Here is a 13,143-nt window from a genome sequence, read left to right as displayed (position 1 = left end):
TGATCTTCTCAACTGGAGATGCCAGGGACCTTTAGCCGATTCAGCAGGAAATTAGTTCCAGCCTTTCCTTGAAGCAAATTGTCTCCTTGGAACTGTCCGTGGTTCTGAAACTGCTGCCTGACCAAACTACTGCCGGGCGTCTCACATTTCTTGGATTATCAGTCTCTATCACAACGGGGATATATAATAATAATTTATTGCTTATACCCCGCCCATCTGGCTGGGTCTCCCGGGCACTCTAGGCAGCTTCCAACAGGAGATTAAAAATACATTAAAACATCAGTCATTAAAAAACTTCCCTAAACAGTGCTGCCTTCAGATGTCTTCTAAACGTCAGATAGTTGTTTACTCCTTGGACATCTGATGGGAGGGTGTTCCATGGGGCAGGAGCCACCACCGAGAAGACCCTCTGCCTGGTTTCCTGTAACTTTGCTTCTCGCAGTGAGGGAACCGCCAGAAGGCCCTCAGAGCTGGACCTCAGTGTCTGGGCTGAACAATGGGGATGGAGACGCTCCTTCGGGTATACTGGGCTGAGGCCACTTAGGGCTTTAAAGGTCAGCACCAACACTTTGAATTGTGCTCGGAAACGTACTGGGAGCTGATGTCGGTCTTTCAAGACTGGTGTTATGTGGTCTCGGCGGCCGCTCCCAGTCACCAGTCTAGCTGTTGCATTCTGGATTACAGTCATACCTCATGTTATGGACGCTTCAGGTTACACCTTTTCAGCTTTTAATGTTTAATAGGTTATTGTATTTTAGTGTTCTGTTGGAAGCCACCCAGAGTAGCTGGGGAAACCCAACCAGATGGGTGGGGTATAAATAATAAATTATTATTATTACCATCATCATCCTAGCTACTAGCCGCAATGGCTATGTTCAGAGATCTATCTATCAGTTGCGGACAATTGCAAGTGAGGAGGGTGCTACTGTGGCACCCGGTTCCTGCTTGCAGACTTCCCAGGTTGGCCACTGTGAGACAAATATTCTGGACTAGGTGGGCCATTGGCTTGAACAGCCAGGTGCTTCCTACATTCTGAGTAATGACATCACACCTTTCTTATACGTTACGTGAAAGACGAGAGCGATCTGAGTTGGGTCCTTATTTTCAGCATTGTTCCTTATGAAGTCTAGCTGCTTGCTCCCTCAAGGCTTTTTAAAAGGCATGAATACAAAGAATATCACCCCCCCCCCAAAGACTTAGGAACATGTCCGAATTTCAAAAATAAAGCCATCGTTCTCTGCAGCTTTCTTCTATCCTTTCTATTTGATTTTTTCCCCCTTCATCTCGGCTCAGAGGGCTGCCTCCTGTCTCCCTCCTCCGCTAAGCCCCTTCCTTCTTCTATTCTGTTATTGACGCTTGCATTAAACATTATACAACCCAACATCCTGCCTAGCGTTATATTGGCAATCTCCTGCTGAAACGTACAGTTCCATTGTAGAAACCCATTTTTACACACAGGCTTTTAACTACGGATAAATTCATATTTATATCCTCGCTGCTACCCTTCTTGATGGTGCATCCATCAAAAGCACTATTTTTTTTTACTGCCTTCTTCTTGGCATACAACTTCAGAATACGCCGGGCTTGGTTTTTAACGGTTTCCGAGTCCGCGTTTCGGCTCACGCAGCTCAATCCTCTACACCTATAAACGTGAATTGTGTTTCTCTTCTCGGGATCAGGGAGCAGACAAAGACTTGCCTTCCTAGCAAAGGCTGGTGAGAGTGGGGGAAATGGAAAGAAACCATTGCCTCTCACCTCTGCCAAGGGAAAGTGGGATTCCCCCCCCAAAAAAATGAGAGCAATTTATAGATCAAAAGTGGGGAACAATGAGACTCTTCAGATGTTGCTAGACTCCCTAATGCCATCATTTTCTGCCCCCATGGCCAGTAGCCAGGGGTGATGGGGTCTGGGGTACCGCAATATGCAAGGCAGCAAATCAAGTTTGGTTCCAACCCTCATTGCATAACACCTGAAAATGCAATACTCTGTGAAAGTATACTCTGGGGCACCTGTGGGCTTTCCATCAGCCCCAGGAATTTATTTTATTTATTGAATTTATTTGTTGTTTAGTTGTTTAGTCATGTCCGACTCTTCGTGACCCCCTGGACCAGAGCACACCAGGCACTTCTGTCTTCCACTGCCTCCCGCAGCTTGGTCAAACTCATGCTGGTAGCTTCGAGAACACTGTCCGACCATCTCGTCCTCTGTCGTCCCCTTCTCCTTGTGCCCTCCATCTTTCCCAATATCAGGGTCATTTCCAGGGAGTCTTCTCTTCTCATGAGGTGGCCAGAGTATTGGAGCCTCAGCTTCAGGATCTGTCCTTCCAGTGAGCACTCAGGGCTGATTTCCTTCAGAATGGAGAGGTTTGATCTTCTTGCAGTCCATGGGACTCTCAAGAGTCTCCTCCAACGCCATAATTCAAAAGCATCAATTCTTCGGCGATCAGCCTTCTTTATGGTCCAGCTCTCACTTCCATACATCACTACTGGGAAAACCATAGCTTTAACTAGACGGACCTTTGTTGGCAAGGTGATGTCTCTGCTTTTTAAGATGTGAATCCAAGCCAGTAGGTTTTGGTAAAGCCGGAAAGGAAGACCCTACAAGGCTGAAAGTCCAGTAGCATCACAGAAACTTTCATATAATAACAATAATAATTTATTATTTATACCCCGCCCACCTGGCTGGGCTTCCCCAGCCACTCAGGCAGCTTATTTCAAGATAGGAAGGTTATCCTCTAATGTTAGGGCATTCATAGTAAACCACTGCTGTCAGGAATCTCCGCTCCAGCCTCATTTGCATATCAAGGTATGATCACCCTGTTTACATGGTCGCTTATTCTTGGATGAAATAAGGGTTGACTCAAGAGCTCCTGACCTCGCCGGGAGTGACCTTTGTTGACTTGTTTTCAATTGGCTCCAGTGTCTGAATCAGCTTTTGAATTTTAAGCAAACCAGAGGTTGACGTGAGTTCAAGGGTGCTTATTCAGGGGATGTGTACAGGGCATAATTATGTTGTCTGCCTGTTTTCCTGGATAAAATGAATTGGTACTGATGTGTCTCAGGCTGTATACATTCGGAGTGAAAAAACCAGACACAGAATTGTAACTCTTGAATGTTTCTTGAACTATGCGTTCCAGCAATACAAGGTAAGGATATTTGGCGGTGGGGTGGGGGGCACTTGTCTTAGGCGTTAACAATTCTCCTTGCAGCGGCAACGTGAAATGTAACCCAAAAGAAGAAAGAGAATGAGATTCAGTCTGATTGAATTCTTATCTGCGGATCGGCAAGAATAGGGTTTCTCTAGAAAGATTATTGACTGACTGGCGTAGTCTGTCTTCTTGCCGGAGCACCCACAGAGCCAGACTCATTACTAGGGATGCTTGCTGCGCGAAATTAAGACGTCCAGTGGATTAGATAGATTCATGCGCGATGGGTTTGGACAGCTGCGTTGGCAGCAAAGCCGTGAAATGTGAACATAGGCACCAAACAATGTTTTGTGCTCACAGATCTGTGTGTATATGTGTGTGTGTAGATATAGCTACCGATTGCATTGGATGTCTGAAATCTGATGGATGTCGTCATTTACCTGTGACCGTTGGCAATCCCAGATGAATTCTGCGAATGTCTGAAAACTCAAAAGAGGATAACGCGGCTGAGTGTTCCTATCACCCGAGTGTGATGGTTGCCATTCACCGACAAAATGAATTTTCACACATTCCCAAAGTTTGTATCGGGTCGCCAGCCTTGAGACGTGAATGCGAACATTCAGCAAACGTTAAGATATTCGTGGCAATACACACACGTATATATTCTTGTGTGTGCGCATACATAGAGTAGATATGTGTATATATGGAAGTGAACATTCACAAATGCTATATATGTATATGTTGTAACATGCTATACATATCAATGAGTGGCCCATCATTCTAATCCCATGCACAGCTGCACTTATAACCATTTGTGGGTTTATGAGGTCACGCTTCATAGATGCATGTCTCACTTGGCTTCATTCATGTTTCCATATGTATGTAGAAACATAGCAAAGCAGACATTCCTAGAGACTTTGCAGGACAACCTCATTGAGATGGACATTCTCACCTCCTCCCGACATGACGGTGCTTTCAATGATGGGTACGTTGACGCTTCATGTGGTCTTTGCTCTCTTAATATTGCAACCATTCCCCCGTCCTTTGCATGACAAATTAATCTGTCATATTATTATTTCCCCTCTCACTTTCTTGTCTCACGTAATCTATCCCCCCCACCCTATTTTCCTCTCTTCCCCCCACCTCCTCCCACCCCCCCAAAAGTCGTAATCAGAACAATGAGGTCCATGACAGTAGGGAACGCAAACCGTCCTGCACATATTAATGGCAGCCTCGTTAATATGCCAATCCATAGCATCTCATTGGCTTCCTCCTGACACCTTGAAAGCCATTTCACTAACACAGAGGCAGCTGTAGCGGGATAGCAGGTCTTCTAAGACATGTCACTGTGTTTTGCTTCGTGCTTCATTTGAGATGGTTTAAATGTCCTAATCCGATGTTTTCCAGGTTTCACGTCTGAACTTTTTAGGGGGTGGGGAGTGTCTTTGTGTCCATTTAACAACAGCGGTTGTTTGCTTTGGCGGCACTTTTTTCCCACGTGTCCACCATTTTGATTGGAGAAGTTGGCATGTATTTCAGGGAATCGTGGAACTGGCAACATTTTGTTTCCCTAAAGGGTTGGTGGCTGTGTCTCAGGAAGAGCCAGTGGGACCGCATCCAACGAAGTCTTTGCATTCGTGGAACAACTTCCACTCATGCAAACAAATTTCGCTCCGTCTCCTGCTCTTGCACCCCCCTGCACCCCCTTCCAAATTTGTTTGGGGGTGGGATGGGTGGACCCAGAGAATATTTGGAGGGTGGGCATGCAGGGAGAAAGCCTGTAAGTTCCATTGCCTGAGCACAAGTCATTCTGCAAGCGGAATGCAGCCTGTTCTTTTTTAAAAAAGAAAAATACTGATCAGTGCAATCGATCAGGATAGTTTTAACTCCTGGCTGCTTATTCTGCACCTGGTCTCAGGGCTGTGGTCCTGGAGGGCAGTGTTTTTCAACCTTTTTTGGGCAAAGGCACACTTGTTTCATGAAAAAAAATCATGAGGCACACCACCATTAGAAAATGTTAAAAAAATGAACTCTTTGCCTATATTGACCATATATAAAGTAATTCTCTTGAATAGGAATCAAATAAACACAAAGAAGCATGGTTTAACATTCAAGCATGGTTTAATATTTTTTTCTTTAATGGCAAACAAAAACGTTGCGGACCGTTCTCTGCTCAGCGGGGATCGATCCGCTGGTCCCCGCTGAGCCGGTGGATGACAGCTCCGTCTCCGCACTGTGTGTGGAGAGGGAGATGTCAGAGCCCCACTGCTCTCTTGGGGAATCGGATGAGAGCGGACCGCCTGTCCGCTCTCATCCGATCCCATCTGATCTGATCCCCACCCAGGATGGAGGGAAAATAGGGTGGACACAGTCCAGCGCCTGCCTAGTGGGCGAAAATTTGACTTTTTTTAAAAAAAAAATCTTTCGAATTTTTCAATTTTTCCCACAGCACACCAGGCAACATCTCGCGGCACACTAGTGTGCCGCGGAACAGTGGTTGAAAGACACTGCTGTAGGGAACTCCCCCAGAAGCAAGTCTAGGGCTGGTCAGTACGTAGATAGGTGAGCTGCCTATGAAAACCTTATGTTTGCCATCTGGGCCTTCACAGAAGAACAGGAGAATGTCAATGATGTAAATAAAGCTTGTCATTTTGGACCACATACCAGTGATCCATTTTAGAGCAAGTTTTCTCAACCTTGGGTCTCTAGGTGTTGTTGGACTACAACTCCCATCTTTCCTAGCCAGCATGACCAGTGGTCAAGGATGATGGGAATTGTTGTTGATGATGATGGATTGAATTTGAATACCACCCTTCATCCAAAGATCACAGGGCGGCACACCAAATGAGAACACAAAATACATAATAAAAACAAGGGCAACAACATGCATAACACAAAAACCAACAAACGAATAACTCCCCTCCCACAAACACAGTTAAAAGGACATAGATTGTTTAATCAGCCCAAGGCCTGGTTATAAAGGAACATTTTCACCTAAAGGTGTATAATGAAAGCGCCAGGCGAGCTTCCCTGGGGAGAGCATTCCACTAATGGGGAGCCACTGCAGAAAAGGCCCCGTACTTGTGTTGCCACCCTCTGGACCTCTCATGGAGGAGGCACACAAAGAAGGACCTCAGATGATGATTGCATGGTCCTGGTTGGTTCATACGAGTTGTGGTTCAAGAACATCTGGGGACCCAGTGTTGAGAAAGGCTGATCTAGAATATTCAGGTGCCTTAGGAAGAGGTTCCGCAAGGAGATCAGAAAGTCTTGTGAATGCAGCACAGGATGAGGCACTTGCAGGCGAGACTTGGCATCAGACAGCTTTAACCTCACCCATGTTGACTGGCTCTCTCGGTGGTGTAAGTCCACTGATTTCTCTCCTGCAAACATGCCCCTCTCTCATCTCCACTCGGAGGGAATCCCCCTTTGCTTCTTGCAATGTGGAGTTATACCCTTAGACCTTCACATCCGGCCATTATTGCTGCTGCTTCCTTCCGTTTTGATGAGAGAACATCTCCCAATGCGTACCAGCTCCGCCTTGGGGGGGGGGTGCCCTTTTCTTTACGGAGAGAGTACAAGATGTGAAGATCCGCCACAGGGGCGCCAAAAGACCACCGCACTGACCAAAATCTCAACACTTGTCACAAAATGGCAGTGGCGCGAACGTAACATGCATCATCCTTCACTCTGCGCAGTGTAGTAGATGACATTTCGGGACACACTCTCACACAACTAGCGAAGACTGGTCTATTTGGCAAAGTGAGTCAGCATCTCCACCAGCCTCAGCCTGGCACCCTCCCTCCGTCACTTGCCTGCCTTCTTATTTACAACCAGTCAGGAGAGTGGATAACAACAACAACAACAACAATTAATAATAATAATTTATTTATACCCTGCCCATCTGGCTGGGTTTCCCCAGCCACTCTGGGCAGCTTCCAACAGAATATTAAAATACAATAACCTATTAAACATTATAAGCTTCCCTAAACAGGGCTGCAGGGACGTGGGTGGCGCTCAGGGTTAAACCATAGAGCCTAGGACTTGCCGATCAGTAGGTCGGCAGTTCGAATCCACGCAATGGAGTGAGATCCTGTTGCTCGGTCCCTGCTCCTGCCAACCTAGCATTTCGAAAGCACATCAAAGTGCAAGTAGATAAATAGGTGCCGCTCTGGCGGGAAGGTAAATGGCATTTCCGTGCACTGCTCTGGTTCGCCAGAAGCAGCTTAGTCATGCTGGCCACATGACCCGGAAGCTGTACGCCAGCTCCCTCGGCCAATAAAGCGAGATGAGCGCTGCAACCCCAGAGTCGGTCACGACTGGACCTAATGGTCAGGGGTCCCTTTACCTTTACCTTTAAACAGGGCTGCCTTCAGATGTCTTCTAAAAGTCTGGTAGTTGTTGTTCTCTTGGACATCTGATGGGAGGGCGTTCCACAGGGCGGGTGCCACCACCGAGAAGGCCCTCTGCCTGGTTCCCTGTAACTTCCCTTCTTGCAGTGAAGGAACTCAGCACTGGACCTCACTGGACCTGGATCTGTGTGTAATTAACTCTTAGATCCACTTCTCTTGGTCTCCCTGAGTTCGGCTCATTGGACACCTGTCACCGCTGTATACAACCAGTGTAATTTGGCTTTCTGATGGAGACATGAATGAGTAGCTTCAATGTTCTTTAATGGGCTTACTTTTTTAATTTCAGTGGATGCATTTCATTTCTTTCTTTCTTTCTTTCTTTCTTTCTTTCTTTCTCTCTTTCTTTCTTTCTTCTTCATTCCTGTTTTTACAAAGCCTTTGTCCTCGATGCATGGCACTGTTTTTATGTGTGTGTGTGTGTTTAGCCAAGTGCTACTAAGTTTAAAATCCTCCTTGCGCCTCAATCACTTGCAACCCCTCTCTTTCTCTTCCCACAGGCACTTCCTGTTCAAGCCGGGAGGCACCTCTCCCCTCTTTTGTACAACGTCTCCGGGATACCCCTTGACGTCCAGCACTGTGTACTCACCTCCCCCTCGACCTCTTCCCAGAAGTACATTTTCTAGGCCGGCCTTTAACCTGAAGAAACCCTATAAATACTGTACGTGGAAATGTGCTGCCTTGAGTGCTATCATCATCTCGGTCACACTGGTGATACTGCTGGCTTATTTTATCGGTAAGCTTTCCCTTCCTTTCTGGGGACTTTCTTTCTCCTTCGATCCTTAGTGTTGTTGTTGCTGTTTTCGTTGGGCGGTTCTGCTCCTTTGGCCGAGTTGTCCAGAGAGAACCTCTGCCTTGCCTACTGTGTGCTGCCTGTAACGAGTTTGATTTCTCCACTGGTGGGGAGAAGATGAAGGAATTTGCTGGACAGATCTACTCCCAACCTCTCCAAACAGCTGATCACAGCTGTCAACCGTCCCTTATTTGGCAGGAAACTCCCTTATCCCAGCGCTGTGTCCTGCTGCTGTCCCTTATTGATGATGTCCCTTAAATTTCCCGGGTTTCAAAGGAAGCAGCTCCTCTCCCTCCCTCCCTGCCGGCCAGGGAGGAGGGAGGCTCCAACTGTGTTGCTTGGCTGCGTTGCTCACCCAATAAGGAGTCTTAAGAACGCCTGGGGGGGTGGAGCTTGCATGCCTTGTGCCGATCAAAACGGCCGCATTGCCTGGGGACTTGCCTTTGCTCAGCGCTTCCCAGCGGAGAGGTTACGGTGGTTTCCCTTGCTGCATCCCCTTTGCCGGGTTGCTGCGCTGTGGGAACCACCGCTTGAGGCTTCGTTTGGCTGCTGGCTGGGCTTTCTGCCTTTGGCTTGGAGGGGCTCAGAAGCTGAACATACCTGTGCTGGGAAAATCCCTTATTTTGGCTGCTGATCCCTTATTTTCAAATCTGTAAGTTGACAGCTATGCAGCTGATCAATAAGTAAAAGACCCAAATACATATAGGAACTCTTCCAGTAGATTTCTAGAACATCAGGAGCATAGCTCCACAAAGTTGCTTATGTTTTAAACCAGGATTTCCCATATTTGGGTCTTCAGCTGTTTTTGGACTACAATTCCCATCATCACTGACTAGTGGTCCTGCTAGCCAGGGATGATGAGAGAGTCGTAGTCCAAAAACAGCTGGAGACCCAAGTTTGGGAAACCTTGCTTTAAACAGTCTGTTGTGCCATATGCTACAGGTACCGTATTTTTCGCTCCATAAGATGCACCCGACCATAAGACGCACCTAGTCTTTAGAGGAGGAAAACAAGAAAAAATTTATTCTGAATGAAACAGTGGATGTATGATTTTTGTGGTTCATGCTGTGGCCACAGGCATGTGATCTGATGGTGAATTTGGGGTGACCCAATGCAAAAATCCTAAAGATCCATGTGGATCCGTGCTTTGTAACCATGTTTTTGTGCTATTGCGGCCCCATGCAACAGTGGGTGCTTGATTTGTTTGGAGCAGGCTGTAGCCATGGACATGCTATGTGATCTGATGGTGAATTTGGGGTGACCCAATGCAAAAATCCTGAGGATCCATTGGCTTTTACCTCCCCCCTCCCAGGCAGTCTCCTTTATCACTAGCGCCCCTTATCTCCCTCCCGATCCCTTACTGATCAGCTGCTTCCTTTCAACGCTCCCTTCCCTCTTGTTTGCCTTAGTGTCTTTTCCTTAGCTGGAGCAGTTTTTTGCTCCTTCTTTTCTTCTAATTTCTCTCCTCATTGCTTTAGTCTTCCTGTCTCCAATCCTTGCAAGTTTGCTGTCTTTACCTCTCCCTCTCCCAGGCAGCCTCCTTTATCTCTAGCATCCCTTATCTCGGTCCCGATCGCTTGCCGATCAGCGGCTTTGTTTCAACACCCACTTCCCTCTTTCAAAAAAAAAAAAACATGATCTGCTTTTTGCCCCTGGGCAATTTGGCTCCAGGGACCATGCATTCACTCCATAAGACACACAGACATTTCCCCTTACTTTTTAGGAAGTGCGTCATGGAGCGAAAAATACGGTAAATGCATATTCTGCTCTTAGAGAAATGGAGACATCTACAAATACCTAGAGGGCAAGCAGTAAATAACAGCTCACTTGGAGTGGCGGCATGTAGTTACTTCCTTTTTGGTGATTTCTGAATTTCGACAGGGAAACGTCTTGTGGGAAGGGAGGGGGGCAGGTTAGTAGAAGAGTCAGCTTGCCCCCAGAGCACCCCAGTACTCCACTTAACCTTGAGATTAGTACCCATTCTTGATTTCTTTGTTTCCACCCCCTTCCCCAATAAATTAGGTGAATGGAGCTGCAAATGGGGTGGTGGTGGTTGGAAGAGAGGTCTGCAGGTTTACCCATCTATGAAGTCTGCGTAATTGGGGGCAAAACATTCCAGATACAAAATCTGGAACAAAATTCCAGATACAAAATCTGGAATGTTTTTTATCTTCGCACAATAGCTGGCAAACATGGAAAGTGGCCTTTCTCAATTTTCCAGCTTTTCCAATACTTTTAAGGCAAGGAAGGATTGAAGACTTTGATGTGTGGGGACAGTGATCTTGCGGGATTAGGCTAAAGGCTTTCAACTGTGTCTTTACCCAGCCCATTTCTGGTTCAATTCTTTTTTGGGGTGCTCTTGGGCACAACAGTCTCCAAACTCTGTTATGTAATAATTAAATCATCTCTCAGAATTATTGCGTAATGGAGCAGGGAGGCTGTCTCTGGAATGTGGTTGTGCCTAAGCGAGTCCCTGAAGAATTCAGCTTGTAATGTGTCGGTCTCAGTGAAAACACACAGACCTCTTTGCGCCTGGAATTCTTACCCCCATTTCTTTTCCTGTATTTTCTACCTGCCTGCTGCTCTCTTCCTGATGATGCTTCTGCAATTCAGAAAACAAATACTTATGGTTTATGTCTCTCTTTTCTCCTTCGCTGAGACACCAGATTAACGTGTCAGTCCCAGTTTTGTATTTGTTTCCATTAGGGAGAAAAAAAGCCCTGAAACCTTACAAAAAAACAACAACAACAAACCCACAACCCAATAGATGGGGATGGTTGTGCTGCTATAATTATGTTCCTAGGACTCTTTAAGCCTAGGTAAAAGCACTTGTTCCCATGCAGCAGAATTGAGCTCCCTGTTGATTTTGGTTTCGCTTCTTCCATGCCATCGAACGGTAAAGCATTAGTATTATAACTTGCTGCAAGCTGCACATGTGAGTAGAAAATAGGACTTTCCCGCTTGCATCCCTCTTGCGTGCAATTTGTTACCAACAGATTATTTCTTCTGCGGCCGTATTCTTCCGGCGGATATTTCTTTAATGGCCGAATCTCTCTTCCACCCCCAACCCCGGTTCTCAAAAGATTGCCGCCGTGCTTACAGTCACCGGTTTTTTTAGCGTGCTCCATAGCAGGAGGAGAAGTGATTAATCAGCGAGCATTAAATTGATAGCAGCTTGATGGAAGGTGCAGTCACCTTTCATCATTTGCCAAGTATGTCCAACCCCGGCGTCCCATTTATCTTGCGTTATCTTTATGCGCCAAGTAGATGTTGGGACATTATCTCCGCGTGTCAGAGGAACTTGTCCCTAGTTCCTGTAGAACTTTGGCATCCATCAAAAGCGGGCAGGACTTGTTGGCCAGGGGGGTGGGTTGGATGTGTGAAAATCTCTTCCTCTTCCTCTTCCTTTCTTCCTTTCTTTTTTTACATAAGCATTTTGGGCTGTCTGCTCCACCTGTTCTGTTAGTGCAACGATTTATACTTGTGCAACAAAACGTCCACTCTCCCCACCCCACCCTTGTGTGTGCCCCACACAGGGCCAGATTTAGGTTTGATGAGGCCCTAAGCTACTGAAGGTAATGGGGCCCTTTATGTGTCCAGCTGTCCTTTGTCAACAACAAAAAGTCCTGTTTTTTGTGTTGAATATATGCTATATGGTGATTTATGCACCTAATAGGTATCTCAAGCCATTTGCACATGTTGCCATGCAACCTGTCCATGCAGAATGTAGGCGCCCTATATATAGAAAGGAGCAAAACAGTGATATTTTAGGGAGCAAGATAGCAGGTGGGGCCCATGACTTACATCATAGGAGTCTACACAACACAAAACACTGTTGCTGTACGTGGGTTTTATTTTATTTGTTTTTTATATTTTGGAAATGTGCATCCAGGTGTTTTTTCCTTTAATTTTTTGGGGGGCAAGAGAGTGGGGCCCAAAGCTATAGCTTGTTTAGCTTGTACATAAATCTGGCCTAGTGCTTGCTGATCGGAAGGTTGGCAGTTTGAATCCCCGCGACGGAGTGAGCTCCCGTTGTTAAGTCCCAGCTCCTACCAACCTAGCAGTTTGAAAGCACGTCAAAGTGCAAGTAGATAAATAGGTACCACTCCGGTGGGAAGGTAAACAGCGTTTCTGTGCTTTGCTCTGGTTCGTCAGAAGAGGCTTAGTCATGCTGGCCACATGACCCGGAAGCTGTACGCCGGCTCCCTCGGCCAATAAAGCGAGATGAGCGCCGCAACCCCAGAGTCGGCCACGACTGGACGTAACAGTCAGGGGTCCCTTTACCTAAATCTGGCACTGGCCCCACACCCTATCCAAATTGCTCATAGGGGTTGGGGGAACTATTGGAACAGATTTAGGGAGCATTACATGGGGAAGAGAGTTGGAGAACGTTCCTTTGCACAAACAGACAGGGCATTTATGTAGCGCTACTTTGGATATAAACCTTAACTCTTTTTCCTATCCTGTCTGATGGTTTTGAAGTATCTTCCACATGCCAAAGTAGATTGGCAAAATGCACCAAAGCTAAAGGTGGTGGTGGTGGTGGGGAATTATTGGTCATGTTATGCTGGTGGGGATCATGAGTCCATAATTTCCAAATTCTAAAAGAATTATTCAAAATCAAAAGTAATTGGTTGAGCACTGCATAAACATAGTTAATGAGGAGAGCTGCTATCAGTTCCACTGATCTAATCACCATGTTGAGGGGGGGGATGCAGATATTTAATTAGATTTAATGAAAAACTGTGTTTAATTTCAAGTATAATCAATTATTAATTAATGTAATGAGTGACTCT

At 46.3% G+C, this 13,143-nt stretch overlaps 1 protein-coding gene across 10 annotated transcripts in view; it reads left to right on the top strand.

Annotated features, from left to right (window-relative positions):
* The window catches only part of TENM4 (teneurin transmembrane protein 4), a 668,032-nt gene that overhangs the window by 425,153 nt on the left and 229,736 nt on the right, over positions 1-13,143 (top strand). For 9 of the 10 annotated variants that reach the window (XM_082218946.1, XM_082218945.1, XM_082218952.1 and 6 more), the window contains 2 exons: positions 4,032-4,130; positions 8,055-8,290. In XM_082218946.1, coding sequence (XP_082075072.1) covers positions 4,032-4,130; positions 8,055-8,290 — 335 coding nt within the window. The remainder of the gene's footprint in view (positions 1-4,031; positions 4,131-8,054; positions 8,291-13,143) is intronic. The other variant, XM_082218951.1, reaches the window with a different exon arrangement.

The sequence above is a fragment of the Podarcis vaucheri genome (assembly GCF_965113315.1).
Source record: "Podarcis vaucheri genome assembly, chromosome: 4".
NCBI classification, from domain to species: Eukaryota; Metazoa; Chordata; class Lepidosauria; order Squamata; family Lacertidae; genus Podarcis; species Podarcis vaucheri.
Note: the sequence above shows the minus strand (reverse complement) of the source record. Positions and strands in the feature narration are given on the sequence as shown.